Here is a 17,151-nt window from a genome sequence, read left to right as displayed (position 1 = left end):
CTGCACTATGGACCAGGCCCTTCGCACGTTCAATCAAAATTCTCACCAATCCATACATCAAAAGCTTACAGCCGATTTGCTGACCCGCGCGGTTCCGCAGGGCCCTCCACACAGACCACCAAAAAAACCAAAAATCACAACTTGTGAGCTGAGCCAGAAGGAGCAGAAAGCCAAGCACGACCTCGCGGCAGCTTAAAACCTGCCAAAGTAGGAACCAAGGAAACATGGTCACAGCCACAGCAAGAGCGGGGAAGTGTCCCCCGGCAGGCGGGACACATGTCCCTGCAGCAACCAAGCCCTGGCAGGGGGCCAGACCCCCTTCAGCTCTCCCGTGCTACCCTGACACGCAGCCCGGTGTTCCGTGCGCATGAAGCAGTGTGACGGCCGCTTAGCACCGCCTGCCAACCCGCCTGCCCCTGCTGCGCTCTCTTCTCCGACACGACAGGCTCCGCATCGCTCCAGTGCCCAGCCCAGAGACGCGGAGCTCCCAGGCTGCTCTCCCGTGCGCTGGCTAAACCCCACAAAGCAGCTGCATTGCAGGAAGGCTGAGCTCCCATTCCTGCTCCCAAAACATCCTCGCTGCTGCCTTCTGAAGCGGCAAGAAGCCTGGGCTGACACTGCTTCGTGTGTAAACAAAGGGGGAGCAACAAGCTGGGGCAGGCTGGATGCAAAGCCTGGGCCTTGGTTTATAAAGGAAGACTGGTTGCAACTGGAAGGGCCAGTTTATTAGAGAAACCTCACATTGCAGAGAATTCACAACACGTTGGGAAGGGTCCGGGGCCACTGTGGCGCCGTTTTTCTGCAGCAGCACAGGTTTACATCCCCCAGCTGAGGGAAGGGTTAACTGGAACACGCTTATGTTTACAAGGAGCCTGAGAGAGCCGGTATTAAAGTTCAAAAAAAGCTTCCCCATTAGACAACAGGTAAAACAAAAATGGTTTAAAATGTTTAAAAGCTCTGTGTTCTTGTTTGCAGCATAATGGGGAGGCAAAGGTCTACAATACACACAGGTCTCTGGGGCTCGGCGCTCGGTCTGCTCTACCAGTGAAGGCCGGAGGGGGGGGTCTTCTCGTCTTTGTTGCTTTCCAGAGAAAAGGGTGGGATTCGGACATCAAAGTGGGAGCCATCAGGCCTCTCAAATCGAAAAGTGCCCCTGCAAAATAATGGCAGAGATCACGCTGAGGCCGGGGACAAACACAGCTGGAAGGTAAAGACGTGAGCTCTTCCGTGTCCTGCGCAGGGACTCCGGGGCTGCATTTGCGAGGCCGCTCCAGCAAGTGCAATTGGTTCAGCAGCGAGGACACCTGCCTGTCAGGGTGACTCATTTATTGGAGATTCCCAGGCAGTTTACATCACATATAGACATTTCCTGAATAAAGATGTCACGATCGGAGCCTCCAGGAGGTAAGCGTGGTCCAAGCATCTGTGACAGTGTTTACCTAACGCCCACCCCACAGGAGACAGAACCAGCTGAGCTATTTTTACAAACTGATTACACGTAAATTCAGACTCATTTTTTGGCAGAAGCTCCACTGGGTAAGAAGTCTGCGACAATGCAAAATCCCACCAGAGATGTAATCTGGAATAGCTTCTGCTTTGCATTTCAGAACGGAATCTGCCTGTCCTTGTGCAAACAAAGAACTTTTACTGCCCTGAACTACAGACAACTGTACTGCACAACATGACATGGGCAGGATGATCATCGAGATAAACTAACTGGTTCTCATGAAGCAGAGGATGCAATCGAACGCCAGAATTCAAGCTGAGCAGCTTCTGAGCTGCAGAAACTTTGCCTCCTTTTTCAGGATTCATGCAGAGAGGGAAAAACTACTAAACGAGCTGGTTTTATTCCCCAGGGCATGCGATAGGGCAGTTTCAAATGCATTAACATGGAAAACAAGGGTGTATCCTATAGGCAAAGAGCTGCTCTCTTGCTTTTCCCAACTTAAAGGCAGTACCAAGGCAGCTTAACTCAGATTTACTTAGATACAGGCCAGAAAGACCTGTGGCACAGAAGGCAGGAGGTGACTGCGCATTTCTTGTCCACGCAGACATGACACTAAATGCGTTAACCCAGCTGAAATGCAAATGAGGAAACTGCTTCAACCCTGTGGCACAGGAGAAGAACAACTCAGCTGAGCACGTTCCAACCTGTGCTTACAGAAGCGGGGACTTGACCACCAGTTAGACTGAAGGCCTTATCTGACCTAAACTGGGAATAACCCCATGTGTCAATTCCTTGTGGGCACAGAACTGCACAGCTTCACTCAGGGACAGAATCAAAGCCCAGACCTCTCTAGAAAGAGATGACACCGCTGCAGACATCCCTGCTGCCCAGGGAAACACCAGCATGAAGCTTTGCCTCTTGCACCAGGGACTAAAAGGGACAGAAACCAAGAACAGCAGCAGATGACAGAGAACTGCTTTGTGTCTATTCAAATCCAGTCTAGCACAGACCACAGATGGAGGATAAATCAGCCTGGAACCTCTCTTGGTGCAGAGAATCAACAGACCTCATCGCTAACTGATATACTGCTATGGAGAAGCTCAGGAAAGTTTTAACTATCAAATATATCTCATCCACGTCCACCCGCCTTTCAGCCGTAACTCCAGACTGCAAACCGCGTCCCAGCTCAGCGCGGGGTCCTATAGCTAAAGCACTATTGCAGAAATAAGCACTCCTTACCACATGTGGCCGCTGGATGCCTGCAGGGAGACGTGACTGCTGTACTGAAATGCCGGCTGTTCTTTGGATAAAACTGGCTCCTGAGAAGACAAAAGACCACTCTCCATCAGCAATGGATCTTAACATTTCTCCACAGACAGGCAGCAACGGGAAACTTATACAGCGAGAAGAAAAACAGGGAGGATCCACACCTGAGCATCGCTACCAATTGCATAGCAAACAACTCACTCAGTGAGTAGTGCAAGAATCAGGTATTATTCCAGTTTTCCCATTACTTATCATGTAAGATCATTCTCTATTGCTCAGTGTGAAGTTTCAGTTCACGCATACTAACAAGAGATGAAAAGCTCATATGATTTTTTTTTTTCATTGCCAGTTTCCTATTCCATCTATTTCTCCTGCCCACTAACCAACTTACTGGCAAATCAACCCAAGTGAGAGAACTCCAGCAAAGAGCTGCGCTTCCCAAAACTCGCCACATGATACCTACCCTTCCTACAACGCCGCGGCCCCTGACCGTTTCCAAGGTGCCAGACAGGCTAAATATCCTCCAGTGCCGTTCTCGGAGTTGTACAACTTCGCTGTCAAGGTTCTCCAAGCGAATACAGTAGCGCCACTGGACAAAAGAAAGATTATTATCAAGCACTGGAATCAGCTGCAAACAGTTGATAACCTATAGCCGATACTGGGAAACAGTTGCCAGGCGAGGGCTACTCTCCCTCAGAGCTTATCACACAGCAATGATGCCACGGCAAACAAAACTCCTTCCCTTTAGCTGCTTGGTGAAATAAAAGGAACTTACCCAGTAGACATGGGAATTCTGGGCTTCCTGTCAAAAGAAACAAAAGACTTTAGCAGCTGCCCTTCAACGTTCAGCGCCAAAACCTCTTCAGCTGTCAGCAGGGCACGAGCACGGGGGCTCTCGCTCCGCGCCAGACTGACGCAGACAACTCACGTGAGCACAGAGACAGCTGCTCTGCGAAGCAGTGACCGCCCGCACTGCCTCCGCTCTAGACATGTAATCGTGAGATGGGAGATTTGCAAGGATCTCATGACCACAGAGGGTTGGTCTCCATGTTAATTACGCACTTTCTACAGATCTAGAAACACCCGTTTTCTGGCCTTTGGGCACCTGTTTTTCTGACAAGGTTAGGAAAAACATCAGTTGGGCTCCACAGAAGCTGCAATTCCACACCAAAACCTCCACCTGCCACAGCACAGGCTTCCCAGCAGCTGTGCTCATCTGCTCTTGGAAAGCAAACTGCTGCGGTAATTCCCAGCCCTCCCACTCTAAAGTCTATTTTTTATGAAGTCTTTTGAATGAGCCTCATTATTTCGGATGGTCCATATGAAGTTCTTACACTATAAAAAGCACATGGTTATCAGCTAAACCCAGAAGGCTTTAGCCAAACCCTCTAACCCACATTAGAGCCAGAACCAGGGCAGACACCCACAGCAGGATAACAGACACGTGTGTCACTACAGAGCAGATGAACTTGATGCCACCCATTACACACATGCCCATTTGTGACTGAGGCAGTAAAGGACCATTTCCTCAATTATTCCTCAATATCTTGCTAACACTGCTCTGAAGAACAGTACAGGGTATTTCCCATCCTACAAACAAAACGCAAAAGCCGAGTTGCAGGAGCTGTTCTCCAAAAACGCACGACAAAACAGTTTCATGTTCGTACCTCTGCTGAACATAATGACAACGAAACCACAACTGTGATTAAAAAGTAATTTCTCCAGTAAGAAGAAGGTACCTTCGGTCAGTAAACTGGTCTTAGAAAAACATGCGAGTTAAACAGATCACAGAACTAAAACAGCAACGTGCAACACAGACCTACCCTCATGCCCATATAGAAGGGGATGACGGTGACGCGGATGTTCTCTGTGGTTTCTCGGTGCACATCGGAGAGCTCGAGCCAGGGGTGGTTCTTCTCCTGCCACGCACACAGCGTATCCCTGGCTACAAAAGGTGGAACTGTGGGGAGGGAAAGATGAGAGTGGATGAGGAGAGGCGTACTGTAACCGGAGTGCTCTCCCCTCAAAGCGTTTCCTTTCTCATAGTTACAAAAAATTATTTAAAGGAGGCTTTACTGTAACAAACTCCAAAACAGACCATGATTTTTACACCATATCCAAGACGGTGGGTTCTGGGTACTTGTTACTGAGTACCTCACACATCTCCCTCTGAAAAGTTCCCTCTAAAGCCAGAAATTACCTTTCGTTTGGTCATACATGAGAAACCTCTCAAAGAGCTCATGCTGGATGGGCACTTGATCAGTGGAGCTGTAGGGAAGGATATCTTCATGGCTTACGTAGTCTAAACCTGAAAAAGAAACCCCAAAAGCAATTGAATTTACTAAGCAAAGAGCAGGTCAGACACCTCCTGACAGGGAAATGGATCACACTACTGAGATGTTAAGGATTTTGGTGGCAGCAGCCAAAATCACAGGCAAGAATGGAGGAAACAGGCCAGTAATAACCCTTGGCAGCGTTTTCCTGCAAGACCTCCACAGAATGATTTCTCTGATAAAGACACACTGCCAGGGAAGGGACTACACTGCCACAAAAGGACTTTGGGCAGGAAATGCACAGGACAGGAGGAAACCTGGTAATAAAGCAAAAAAGCCCATTTGGCCCAGGGTGTGCACATGGGATCCATGTCTCGAGCTCAAAGCAGCCATGCCTGCATCTGATCGGAGTCTGCCCAACTTCCAGCCATCCAAAACGGCTTCGTGTACATACTTCAGGTACCTCAGTCGTTCTGTTGTTTCTAGCACAGCCCCAAGCCACAGCCAGACCCACTACGGGAGTGTCCTGCAGGAGCTGCTGCTTCACTGGCAGAAATTGGCTGCTGGTGACACTTCTGACCTCACCTCAGGATAATCCACATCTGCCCAGAGGTTACAGGTGCATCTTCCTCACCTGGTATGGCATAGAGGGCTCTGCTGTCATCGTGATTAGCCAGGAACGTCACTGCTTCTGTCTGTGATCTCTGGGACTGAGAAAAAGGGAGGTTTATGTCTGTGTGGATTGTTGTGGACCAGTTTCCAGCCACATTTCAGTTTACTATTGTGGTTTCTAAAGCATGTAACGTTTATTTTATTTAACCAATTCACCTCTAGTGCTCCACTCAAACAAGTGAAGAGCATTTTCAGCGCTGCAACCCACATTCATAATAATCTGCGTGCAGCAGAATAGGAACACCAGCAGGGGAAACGTGGTCCAAAAAACAGCCATATGACATTCTAATTATCTTTCTAAGGGAAAATATGACTTGAAGAACAAATTTGTTCTAAAATTCTAAACAATTAAGTTAGCCATCAAAGCCATTTTCTCTCAGTGCCTGTCCATCTAAAGCATTTAATAGAGAAGATATTCGAGTTTCAATACCAAGATTATTGGTTACTTACTATATGTGGACAATCCCGGGCATCTATTAACACCTGATAGTAAGTGTGCGTTTTGCCCTTGACCTCTTTGGAACCATGGCCTGCTGCATTCTCGCTTCTAAAAAGAAAAGCAGAGCACTGAGCTCAAGCACGGGAGGGCAGCAAACTGTTGTTACCAGGACCAAGCATGTTGATAAGCAATGATTAAAAAAAAAAAATACATTTCACAGTCTGTAATCATTCAGTTCCATCCGAATTAAACTCATATCTGCCAGCTGCACAATGACAGATGAGCAGAGATGACAATCAACAGTGTTTGTTATAGGCACAACAGCTCTGTTTTCAGACAGACAGTAACAGTACAACAGCATATAAACCAGAAAAAATCCTTACTTTTCTGTGACAGGAGAGGCCACGTCTCTATCATAAAGCCTGGCTTGCCAGGGAAACAGGACTATTCCTCGATAGCCAAACACACTGTGAAGAAATAGCTGAAAGGAATAATCGCATTTGAATACACAGCAAGCTTTAATCAACTTAGATGCAACAGAAAACATGATGCCAAAAGCCCTCTTCTGATAATGTTTAAAAAATAATCTGTTAACTGAGGTAAAACTAGAAATATTTACAAAGGGTATGAATGCGTAGGATGGGAATACAGGGAGAATCACCACTGTGCGAACCCAGAGCAGAAACAAAGAGGGAACATAAACAGTGTGGGATGAGAGAAGAAATTTATGTCACCTCTATCCCAGAAAAGCAAATGACTAAACCAGTAATAAAGTAACAGAATGGCAGAAGTGCAGAAAGGAGACCAGCATGGGAGAGACCACTCAGGATCACAGAAAAAAATGCATGAGGCACAAGTACAGAAATGACAAGTTCAGTTGTTATTTCTCCAACTCAGTGACTGTCTCTTTTGCTCCTAAAGAGAGAAAACCCTTAAGTAAAACCAACAGAGCAAATGCCATTGTAGCAGCAATTGTGTCATGCTGCAGATTCTTATCAACTTGCTGCTGTCAGATGACTGACAAACTGCAGACACAGCAGTGACAACGAGCACTGAACCGTGAAACTTCTGGCCCGCTGCTACGGCACAGCAGCCTCCTTGTGGGTAAATCACGGCCACCCCGTCTCTGTGGGACAAGCCTGCAGGGGCAGCTTGGCTCCCCAGAACCGCTCACCTGTCCCGTCTCATATTTGCCGTGTTGCTTCGGTGCCTCGAACACCCCCACGGGCTCCAGCACTTTGCCCTCTGCCCGGTTTCTAGGAGCAGAGAGGGTTTTTGGGGTGTGCAAGGGCCGAGCCAGCCCCCAGGCCAGGGAGCACACAACCCCCCAGGCACAGCCCCCACAGGTACCACACACCTCCCGGGACCCCCAGTACACGCTGGGCTGCCCGGTCACCCCTTTCCCTGCCCCTCACCTCTTTCCCAACACCCTGGACACCCCCCTGCCCCGTTGCCCCTTCAGCCCAATCCCCCCCCATCCCTGCCCCAGTCACCTCAACAGCCCCCAACTCCCTCCCAGTCTCCCCACAACGACCCAACACCCCCCAACCCCCACACCCACCTCAAACACCCCCTCAGAGCCCCTCATCCCACCTCCAAACACCTCCTCGCAGCCCCGCACCGCCTGCCTTCCCCAACCCCTGACAACCCGCCCTCACCCCGCCCCGGCCCTCCCCTCAGCCCCTAAACTGCCCCCCGGGCCCAGCCCCCCCCACCGCAGGCCTTACCGCGACGAGAGGTGCCGCCTCGGCAGCAGCAGCGGCGGCACAACCGCGGCTCCCCCCGCGCCCAGGGGCCGCAGCCCGCGGGCCGGGGGCGGCTCCCAGAGCGGCAGCCCCCGGGCCCGGCACCGGCCCAGCGCCGCCGCCACGTACCGCCGCGCCGCGCAGCCCGACATCCCGCGGCCGGGCCGACCCCGCCGCCAGCCCACAATGCACCGCGCGCCCCCCCCTCCGCCTCCCGGCGGCCCCGGCGGGGCGGGCAGCGCCGCTCTAGCCCGCCGCCGCGCTCTATGGTGCTCCGTGTCGCCTAGGCGACGGCGGCCGGGCAACATGGCGTCGGCGCTGCGGGCCGGGCGGCGGCTGCGGAGGGCGGTGGAGGAGGACGAGCTGGAGGGGCTGCCCGCCGGGCTGCGGGCCGAGCTGGAGGCGGCACTGGCGTCCGAAGGCGCCCTGGTGCCCTTCAGCCTGCTGCGGAGCCTGCACGCCGCGCTGCGGGAGGCAGGTAGGCCGCGCCGCTCCGGGAGCCACAGGCCGCGACCGGCCGGGCCGCCGGTAACCGATCCCTTCCCCGCAGAGTCCCCGCTGTACCTACACGAGCTCCTGGAAGGCAGCGAGATCCACCTGCCCGAGGTGCCGGTTCCGCCGCGGGTAGGTGAGGGCCGGGCAGGGCCGCGGGAGGTGGCGGCTGCCCCGGCCCTACAGCCGCTCTGCCCGTCCCCAGAACCCCGAGCTGGTGGCCCGGCTGGAGCGGATAAAGGCCAAGCTGGCCAACGAGGAGTACCGGCGGATGACCCGCAACATCACCGGCCAGGTGAGTGGCCCCCTGCGTCACCTGCTGTCGGGGTTCAGTGCTCAAGAGCGTGGGTGAGAGCAACCTGACAGATGGCAAAGGAAACCTGCCCCGTGGAGTGCGTGTGGTACGGAGGGAATGTGGGCAGGGACCTGAGGAGTGCACACTGTAAATGCACAGGGACAACAGATACAGGGGTGAGGGCAGAGGTAACTGGGATGGTGGAACAGAAGAGATACTGATGTCTGGGAACAGCTCCGTGTGCCAAAGACCTTGTGTTTTGATCTGGGAGACTGCGTACGTATGGTAAATGTTTTACTGGGAGCATCTGTGCTGCCTTTTTCTGAACAGTTACGTTTTCCTCATAGTTTTAAAATGACATCGTTCATGTCAAGGTAAAAGCTGAAAAAACAAGGTAATACTTGGGCACTCGTTCTTTCTGAGGAAGCACTGAGATCTTTTGGCACAGCGCCTATTTGGACAAGCCAGCATCCCTTCTTGCTGACATCCCTCGTGATCCCGTCCTGCTTATTGCTCCTCCACACTGGTGTCCCTACACATTTAAGTCGCTGCACGTATCCTCCTGTTGTGTTAACTATTGTGGGAAGATCTTTGCTGTCAACCTTGGCTGCTTCATCTATAAACCAGGGTGGTTTTAGCAGAGCAGGGCAGCAATGACAGCAACGTTCCTTTCAAACAACGGAGCAGCAGAGGGTATTCCGGTATCTGTACCCATCACGTTCCTCCCTGCCTCCCCCTAGTATTTGGTGTTTGAAATTGCATAACTGTGTCCGATTTGACAAAGACCGTGCAGAGCTTTACACCATTTGTTGCATGAACACAGATGACAAGGTGAGACCCTTTAGCATCTCTAATAGAACCAAACCTGCGGCAGAGAACCCACGTGCAAGAAAACACGCTCATGGGAAGATTTTGGTTAGAAATAATCCCTTTTCAATGTCGTTGATTCAGACCACAAACATAAACCCAGACAAACCCGGCGCTGTGGAACTGCTGCTCCCCCACAGCCCAACAAACTGCTGCCAGGGCCCCCGGGAGCTCCCCGAACTTCTGAGTCTTAGGGACAGGACAGGGCATCGGTGTTGCTTTTATCATGCGGTTAACATTAAAATACAACAGATCACAAGTTGTTTTAATCCCTTCTTTTAGGAGATGAATGGGACATTGGCCGAATTTGGGAGGCAAGGTGAGTGGCTGCCTGTTCTGCTGACGCCTGGCAGCGTGAACCTCCGGGGCAGTCCTGGGGACAACTGCATCGCGAGTTGTTATCTCAGACAGCCCTTCCCTCTCTGAATATCTCACCAAAGGTTTTAACGCACAACAGTGTTCCTCGAGTCAAGGAGCAGCCTGTTGGTTTTTCTTATAAATATTTCTGGAGGCATAAAGCATTCTGGAGCATCGCTGTAGCTCAGCTGAGGCAGCCGCGGGCAGGCTCCGTCAGCGGGATGACAGCTTGTTCCCCACCTGGCCCTCCCAGCCTTACCTAAAGCCATCGCCTCTCCCCCTTCTCTCCAGTTCGCTCTGTTAAAGCTGTTGTCATCACCATATTCAACTTTTTTGTCACCGTGGCGGCCGCCTTCGCCTGCACGTACCTGGGCAGCCAGTACGTCTTCATGGAGACCGCAGCGGTGAGTGAGCCCCTGGCCTCGGAGCAGGCAGCAGCTCCACGCACACACGGGGTCACTTCTCTCTCTTTTTGTGTCCCCAGCGCGTCCTCTCAGCGGTGATTGTGGCCTCAGTTGTTGGCTTGGCTGAGCTGTACGTGATGGTGCAGACCCTTGAAGGGGACCTTGGCAAACTATGATCGCACACGTCCTGCTGAACTACGGCCCTCGCGCTGGAGGCATTCGCCCTCCCCAGGAGTTGTTAATTTGGGGCAGGTTTATCTTCTACCATCTGTTTGTACCTGCTGCTGCTACCGGGAAGAGCCCGCTGCTTTCCTCAGGCCTCGTCCTTTGCTTCCCGCTCCTTAACGTTCCTGAAATGAATCATGGATTAAAAATCTCGCAGCTGCGGAACAGAAGAGGGAATGGCTGTGGACTCTCATCACCCAGCACAGAGAGACATTAGCTGTGCTGTTCCCATTCTTCCGTGAAGTTGCTGTCCATTTGATCTGGAAATAAATAACGTCGTGTGTTTGCAACCTTCGTACTGCCTGATGGGAGCCGTCTGTTGGCCTGACATCTAAAAGACACCACAGAGAGCTGAGAATCTTTGTTCTCCCTCTGCATCCCACATCCTGCTCCTGCTCACTCCCTCGCTATTCCTGCCTGCTCCCACACCCGGTGTCAGTGTTTTGGGGAGGAGCACAAGCCGCAGCTGCCCGCCCGTGCCATGGGGTGCAGCAGAGCCCCTTCAGGCAGACAGGGCAGCAAGGGGCGCGTGGCTCTACCTCCCCTGCCAAAGGGTGCCCAGCTTTTGTGGGTGGGGTGGGGACATACTGGGGGCTTCGCGGGTGCCACGGAGCAGGTCAGCACTACCGCAGTGGCACTGTCGGGCACAGTGGACCGGACACCTGCCAGGTGGGCAGCCTGCCAGGGCCGGACACGGTGATTAATGCTCTGATGGCAGCTAAGCCCCTCTGCAAACACGCTTTAATATCCGATACAGGGGGATCTGCCGGCACCTGCGAACGTGCCTGCGGATTAAGGGCGGCTGCGCCACAATCATCCGTAGATACGGCCCCAGATTAAGGTATTTTTTTTCCAAAAGATTAGTCGGTATTAGGGGGCTGATGGGGAGCTGGGCCCGCCACGGCCGCACCAGCATTTAGGATATTGGATGACATCCTCGGGACCTCTGGGCCCGGCAGTAATTCCACACCCTAATGAAATTGTGGTGCTAAGCTGGGGGGGCCCCCAGTGCTGGGAGGGTCTCTGGTGCCAGGGGGGGGGTCCCCATCATGGCTACGGCTCACCCAGGTTGGTGATGGCCGCGCTGTAGATGAGGTCAGAGATGGAGCCCAGCGAGGTGGGGAGGCTCCGAGCAGGACTGTGGGCTCCTGGCGAAGGGAGAACAGGGGTCGGGCCCACGGCAGTGCCATCAGGGGGTGCAGTGGGGGAACCCCTTTCCCCGGGTGGTGGCAGCGGCGGTAGTGGTGGTGGCTCCAGTTTGGTGCTGCGGATCCTGCGGGCACGACGGTTCTGGAACCAGACCTGGACCACGTCGGGGAGGACACCATGAGACACTAGCAGCAGCCCCAACGGGGCGGCCCCGTGGAGGGGGGGTGGTCCCAGCCCCGGGAAGCGGGGGGTCCCGTCGGCGCTCACCTGGATCTTGGCCTCGGGCAGCTGGGTGAGCTCGGCCAGACGCTCCCGGGTGGCGATGTCCGGGTAGGGCACGGCGGCGAAGGCCCGCTCCAGCTCCGACAGCTGCCCCCGGCTGAACGTGGTTCTCCGCCGCTTCCGCGGCCCCCCCGGGCAGGGGCAGGGACACGGCCCCGGGGCACCGGTCCCCCCCGCCACCCGCCCACCGCCCGGCCCGCCCGCCCCGTCGGGGAAGCGGAGCAGCGGCTGGGGGGCGCGGGAGGTGCCCGGGGCCGCGCTCATCCTGCCCGGTTGCCCCGGCCCCGCCGCCGCCGCCCCGGCTTTTATCCGCCCCAGACTCTCCCCCCCCCTGCACCGGGCTGGGACCGCCCCGAGCGGGCGGCGCTGCCCCCCTCTCCAAGCCTTTCCCCGGCAGCTCCCGGGGCCGGTCCCCGCTCCGCACCCCCCGACAGCTCCGGCTGCCTCGGGGACGGTCCCCTCCAGCACCCCCGGGGACCAGTAACCCCACCAGCTGCCCGTACTGGTCTGCCCCCCGCTGCCGTCTGGCACGGTGGGGCCCGGGAGCATCCCGGGGCTCAGAGAGGGCTCGGGGGTCCGGTGTCGGTGGGTCCGGGACCCCCAGCTGGTGCGGGAGCCCGGGGCCCCCAGCGCCCCCTCCCCGGCCCCCAGGGCCGATGTTCCACCGCCTGCCCCCCCGTTCCACCTCGCCCCCGCCGTGCTGCTGCCGCTCTCCCGCGGGGCCGGCACCGGTCAATGTTTAACCGGAGCGGCGGTACCTGTTGTGCGGGGCAGCCCAGGCTGGCTGGCGGTGGATCCTGCCGGGACCGGCCGGGCGCTGCGGGCACCCCGATTGTGGGGTGCTGGGGGGCGAATGGAGCCGGAGGGGGAGTGGGGCAGGGAGCCCCGGCCCGGTGCACGATCCAAAACACTCCCACGGAGCCGGGAGAGACTGTAAGTTGGTGTGGACGTGACGGGATGGAGGCCACGCTGTCTTGGAGCAGGCAGGGGCTGGGCAGTGGCTGCTGCCAGCCCTCCCCAGCCAGTACAGCTGCCTGGGCAGCCGGTGGGGGGCTGGCACCCCAGAAAGGTTGGGGGGAACAGGACAGTCCCTCTGCGGGGACATGGGGGGACACCTCACTCTGTCCTCTGCCAGGCCACAGGGCACAGCGAGGACAGGAAGGCGGCGTGAGCACAGCGCGACTGTGGGCCCCACTGCGGGCAGGGCCCCCAGCCGGGGGGTACCCAGCACCCCACTGCCCTCTGTTCCTCAAAGGAGCCCCAGAGAGGAGCGGGACGGCCCTGTGGTGGGCAGAGAGACATGCTTGAGAGTGGTGCTGAGGTAAGGGGGGACATGGAGGGCTTAGGGACACAGTGGGGACCACTTTTCCTCCTGCCTGGTGCAGGGGCACAGCGGGACTCCCCATGGTCCCCATGCAGTGACACATCTGTGTCCCCATCCCACCCTACACCATCAGGGTCCGGCCTCTGACCTGCACAGAGACACAGCGAGGTGACCGGCGCGTTGTGCACAGCCTTGGCGATGGCACCATCCACGTAAGTGCCACCTTCCAACCGGGGTCCAGGAGGGGCTGCAGCACCTCCTGAGCTGCCACTATCCCCATGCCCAGGTGAGCGCACCCAGGCACGATGCCACCTTCGGGTTCAGCGCTGTGTTCGATGTGGGCGCCTCGCAGGAGGCTGTGTTCGAAGGCAGCGGGATGAGGCAACTGGTAGAGCTGGCAATAGATGGGTGAGTCCTGTTGAGACCCCCGCAGACCCCAGCCCACCCCACACCCTGCGCTGCACCTGCCCAGGCCTCGCCGGCGGGTCTGCACTGCTGGGACTGTGCCGGGAGGTGGCATCCCTGTGCCACCGCCTGGGGCCATGCCTGAGGCTCAGCATCTTCTACAGCTTCTCATGCACTGTCTTTGCCTTTGGGCAGACCGGCTCAGGGAAAACCTACACCCTGATGGGACCCTTCACCCAGGTACAACACCATCTCCCTACCTGACCTGATCCTGCTGGTGGGATGGGCTCTTCTCACCCAGTCCTGGGCACTGGGGGGTGGGAGGAGGTGGGTGCCAAAGCAGTGTGACCATTCGCCTTCCCGGTGTGTCTGCAGAATGAAACCCAGCCGGCGGCCCCAGGGCTGCTGGGGCTGATGCAGAGATCCTTTGCCTGCCTCCTGGAGCAGAGCCAGAGCCGTGGCTCTGACCTGGCTCTCAGTGCCTCCTATCTGGAGATCTACAATGAGCAGGTAAGCACTCACCTGGTCACCCAACCCAGCCCCCCTGGCACTCAGTGCCCTCACTCCCTCCCCTCTGCTGTACCCCCAGGTCCGGGATCTGCTGAGCCCCGGGCCACCGTGTGTCCTGCCCCTGCGGTGGAGCAAAACCCGTGGCTTCTATGTGGAGAACCAACTCAGTGTGGACTTCGAGAGCTTGGAGACCATCACTGACCTGCTCCTGCAAGGTGCTGAGCCATGGGCGCAGGGCTGGGGCCATCGAGGGGCATGTTCAGGGGGTGCTGGACCTGGTGCGGGGGTTCTCAGCCCCCCCCAGATGTGTGCCTGGGGCTGGTGGGGCTCCGACAGCAGCCAAGAGGAGCAGCTGCCTGTCCTGCCACAGAGCCCAGGCAGGCTTGTGTCTGGCAGGGGTGGGCAGTGGGTGCTGTGCCAGGGCATCGTGCCCCCCTGCAGCTCTTCATCTGCCCCCTCGGGCAGGATCTCAGAGGCGACGGACCTCAGCACACGCCCTCAACAGGCACTCGAGCCGCAGCCACGCTCTTCTGACCATCCACGTCCGCAGCCGAGCCGTGAGCACGTGTCCTGCTTCGGGCACATGGGGAAGGGCTTGGGGGGACTGGGGCTCTTTGTGGGGGTGCAAACAGACAGAGGGCGAAGGTCACGTCCTCCTCCCCAAAGATGCGTTGGTGGGGCTGGGGGGAGCAGCAGGGAGCCAGATCCCAGACGCAGGGGTTGGGACACTGCTGTGGGCCATGGGAAAGGGGTGAGGAGGGACCAGAGCATCACCCCCCAACACGGGTCCTCCAGCCCAGTGCCCGCCCCAGCAAGCAGGGCACACTGTGCTTTGTGGACCTGGCTGGCAGCGAGCGGGTGAAGGAGACCGGCTCCAGCGGGGAGCTCTCTCTGGAGGCCAACAACATCAACCGCAGCCTCCTGGCGCTGGGTAAGTCAGGGGACCGCCCTGTGGGAGCACGAGCTGCTGGTCCCCATCAGAGCCCTATTGCATCCTCTGTGGCTCATCCTCCGGCAGGACACTGCATCTCCCTGCTGGCCAAATCCCAAGGGAAGCGGACACACATTCCCTACCGTGACAGCAAGCTCACCCGGCTGCTGGCCCGCTCCCTGGGCGGTTCAGGAGTCACCCTGATGGTACGCGCACGGAGGAGGCTGGGCAGGGGTGCATGGAGCTGTGGGGGGCTGGGGTCTCGTCCTGTGGAGGGGAAGGCTGGAGGGGTACAGGTGACCCCCTGTCCAGCAGCTCACCTGTGGCTCTTGCTCACCGGCAGGTTGCCTGCATCTCCCCATCCTCGCGCTGCCTCTCGGAGACGCTGAGCACCCTGCACTATGCCAGCCGGGCCCGGAAAGTCACCACCAGACCCATGGCCAACAGGGTACAGCAGGTGGAGGCTGCGGGCAGGGTGCTCTGCCCCGCTGCTGCAGCCCCCTGAGCCACCCCCTTGTGCTCCCAGGTGTCCCGGGAAAAGCTGCTGCAAACCTTGGAGGAAGAAATCCGTGCCCTGCAGCTGGAAAACCTCTCCCTGCGCCAGCAGCTGTGCCTGCCCAGGGTGCCAACGAAGAGCATGGAGGTCCCAGGGACCCCCTTGAGGCCAGGGGCATGGCCAGGCTGGGGAGGCAGGTACGGCCTCGTGGGGCTGCCTAACTGTCCTCTCGAAGGGCAACTCCTGGCGGAGGGAGCCCCAGCCTGGCCCAGACTCTACGGCATCCTGCGGGACTTCGTGGTGGAGAACGAGCAGCTGAGGTACGGGGGGCACACGTGGGACCCGTGAGCAGGGGCTCAAGGGGTGGTGGGGCAGCCAGAGCCCCCGGCTGGGCAGCACTACGTCAGCCAGTCTCTCCTGGGGGCTCCCCAGGGCTGGGCAGGGCTCGGAGGTTCACCAGAGGCTGCCAATGCCCTGTCCTGCTCCCTCGCTGCTCCCCAGGCAGCCCCGGCTGTCCCCAGACCCCAGCAGTGACATCCCAGCTGGCCCAAACCACAGAGCCACCCGCAGCTCCTGTGACAGCCAGCCTCCGCTCCAGAGTGCCTGCACCCGCCGTGTCCCCCCCGGCCGCCCCACAAGGCTCCGACAGCCCGACGTGACACCTGCCTCTGGCACCCGGCTGCCGGTGAGCATGGGCGGCCCCGGACTCCATGGGCATCCTCATGTGGGGCTGTGCCCATGGCAGGGTGAGGATGCACAACCCACCCCCCCGCTGCCTCCTGCCAGCCACCCCGGCTGTCCCCAGTGCTGCCCCCGGCTGGCCGATGCCATCGTGTCCCAGGTATGGCCCCAGGGGTCTCTTCTGATGGGGGTGGCACAGTGTGGCACAGTAGCCTGACCACCCTGCTGACCTCCCAGACGCTGCCAGGACCCCCCACGCCACAGCCGGTCCCCTCCAAGGGAAGCACCGGTGTCCTGCCACCCGGCCAGGAGAACGCGGGTCTGCTTGGGTCCCATCAGCTCCCTGGGCACCCCCAGCCGCGGCAGGGGAAGCGGTGAGAGCCAGGGCCTGAGGCCACCTCCCTGGGCATCAGCTGCGGCTCAGGAAGCCCCTGGGGTTGCAGGGTGTGGGGGGACGGTGGGTTGGGGGAGTTTATTCTTGTGTCCTCACGGCAGGAGACGGGGCAAGAGCAGGAGCTCATCTCAGCAGCACCAGCTCCCCCGGGAGCTGCCGGGCCCCGAGCGCGGTCCCAGCCCCGAGGGAAGGGTCATCCCTTCGGCACCACCGTGGCCGGGATTTTTGGAGCCGAGAGGTGAGCAAGGCAGCGGGGGGAGGCCTTAGATGGGGTCCCTCAGGGATGGGCACCCATCCCCAACCCAGCCGCTTGTGCATGGGGCTGTGGACCTGATCCCGGGGACACCAGAGACCTGATCTCGCTGCCTCCTGGCTGGCAGCCGCCGGCACTGTCCCTCTCCTCCAGTGGGAAGAGGCACTGGACTGGCTGGCCGAGCATATCTGAGCAGCCGTGCCACGGATGGGGCCAGCAGCGGGGAGCTGGCACAGCCCACGCA

At 57.8% G+C, this 17,151-nt stretch overlaps 4 protein-coding genes across 4 annotated transcripts; 2 read left to right on the top strand and 2 right to left on the bottom strand.

The window, feature by feature from the left end:
- Positions 1-703: 703 nt before the first annotated feature.
- POLDIP2 (DNA polymerase delta interacting protein 2) lies at positions 704-8,022 on the bottom strand. Its single transcript, XM_065646815.1, has 11 exons — positions 7,825-8,022; positions 7,272-7,353; positions 6,481-6,578; positions 6,109-6,205; positions 5,621-5,696; positions 4,914-5,021; positions 4,537-4,673; positions 3,489-3,515; positions 3,177-3,302; positions 2,687-2,766; positions 704-1,153 (listed from the first exon to the last, which is right to left on the bottom strand). The coding sequence occupies exons 1-11, from the start codon at positions 7,992-7,994 to the stop codon at positions 1,039-1,041; spliced, it is 1,116 nt and encodes a 371-aa protein (XP_065502887.1). The 5' UTR covers positions 7,995-8,022; the 3' UTR covers positions 704-1,038.
- A 50-nt stretch (positions 8,023-8,072) lies between these two features.
- On the top strand, positions 8,073-10,777 carry TMEM199 (transmembrane protein 199). Its single transcript, XM_065647185.1, has 6 exons — positions 8,073-8,320; positions 8,393-8,466; positions 8,540-8,629; positions 9,779-9,815; positions 10,145-10,257; positions 10,338-10,777. The coding sequence occupies exons 1-6, from the start codon at positions 8,149-8,151 to the stop codon at positions 10,431-10,433; spliced, it is 582 nt and encodes a 193-aa protein (XP_065503257.1). The 5' UTR covers positions 8,073-8,148; the 3' UTR covers positions 10,434-10,777.
- A 758-nt stretch (positions 10,778-11,535) lies between these two features.
- SEBOX (SEBOX homeobox) lies at positions 11,536-12,177 on the bottom strand. Its single transcript, XM_065647479.1, has 2 exons — positions 11,899-12,177; positions 11,536-11,784 (listed from the first exon to the last, which is right to left on the bottom strand). Exons 1-2 carry the CDS (start codon positions 12,175-12,177, stop codon positions 11,536-11,538), a joined length of 528 nt encoding a protein of 175 aa, XP_065503551.1.
- A 589-nt stretch (positions 12,178-12,766) lies between these two features.
- KIF12 (kinesin family member 12) lies at positions 12,767-17,099 on the top strand. The gene is made up of 17 exons (XM_065647301.1): positions 12,767-12,846; positions 13,169-13,234; positions 13,371-13,449; positions 13,524-13,645; positions 13,807-13,882; positions 14,018-14,152; positions 14,232-14,367; positions 14,618-14,738; positions 14,962-15,083; positions 15,171-15,289; positions 15,427-15,531; positions 15,610-15,899; positions 16,081-16,264; positions 16,331-16,420; positions 16,498-16,634; positions 16,756-16,892; positions 17,035-17,099. Exons 1-17 carry the CDS (start codon positions 12,767-12,769, stop codon positions 17,097-17,099), a joined length of 2,064 nt encoding a protein of 687 aa, XP_065503373.1.
- Positions 17,100-17,151: the final 52 nt, after the last annotated feature.

Source organism: Caloenas nicobarica, chromosome 17 (assembly GCF_036013445.1).
Source record: "Caloenas nicobarica isolate bCalNic1 chromosome 17, bCalNic1.hap1, whole genome shotgun sequence".
Lineage (NCBI taxonomy): Eukaryota > Metazoa > Chordata > Aves > Columbiformes > Columbidae > Caloenas > Caloenas nicobarica.
The sequence above is the reverse complement of the archived record's forward strand: the minus strand, read 5'-3'. Positions and strand labels throughout refer to the sequence as shown.

Excerpts from the sequence above, each read along its gene's own strand:
- POLDIP2 (XM_065646815.1), bottom strand. The coding sequence starts at position 7,994 with ATGTCGGGCTGCGCGGCGCGGCGGTACGTGGCGGCGGCGCTGGGCCGG. Across the intron at positions 6,206-6,480 it reads GCCTCTCCTGTCACAGAAAA|AAGCGAGAATGCAGCAGGCC; the intron begins GTAAGGATTTTT and ends TTTTCTTTTTAG. Across the intron at positions 5,697-6,108 it reads CCCGGGATTGTCCACATATA|TCCCAGAGATCACAGACAGA; the intron begins GTAAGTAACCAA and ends CCTTTTTCTCAG.
- TMEM199 (XM_065647185.1), top strand. The coding sequence starts at position 8,149 with ATGGCGTCGGCGCTGCGGGCCGGGCGGCGGCTGCGGAGGGCGGTGGAG. Across the intron at positions 8,321-8,392 it reads CGCCGCGCTGCGGGAGGCAG|AGTCCCCGCTGTACCTACAC; the intron begins GTAGGCCGCGCC and ends CCTTCCCCGCAG. Across the intron at positions 10,258-10,337 it reads TCTTCATGGAGACCGCAGCG|CGCGTCCTCTCAGCGGTGAT; the intron begins GTGAGTGAGCCC and ends TTGTGTCCCCAG.
- SEBOX (XM_065647479.1), bottom strand. The coding sequence starts at position 12,177 with ATGAGCGCGGCCCCGGGCACCTCCCGCGCCCCCCAGCCGCTGCTCCGC. Across the intron at positions 11,785-11,898 it reads TGCCCGAGGCCAAGATCCAG|GTCTGGTTCCAGAACCGTCG; the intron begins GTGAGCGCCGAC and ends GACGTGGTCCAG.
- KIF12 (XM_065647301.1), top strand. The coding sequence starts at position 12,767 with ATGGAGCCGGAGGGGGAGTGGGGCAGGGAGCCCCGGCCCGGTGCACGA. Across the intron at positions 15,532-15,609 it reads CCAGACCCATGGCCAACAGG|GTGTCCCGGGAAAAGCTGCT; the intron begins GTACAGCAGGTG and ends TTGTGCTCCCAG. Across the intron at positions 16,635-16,755 it reads CAGCCGCGGCAGGGGAAGCG|GAGACGGGGCAAGAGCAGGA; the intron begins GTGAGAGCCAGG and ends TCCTCACGGCAG.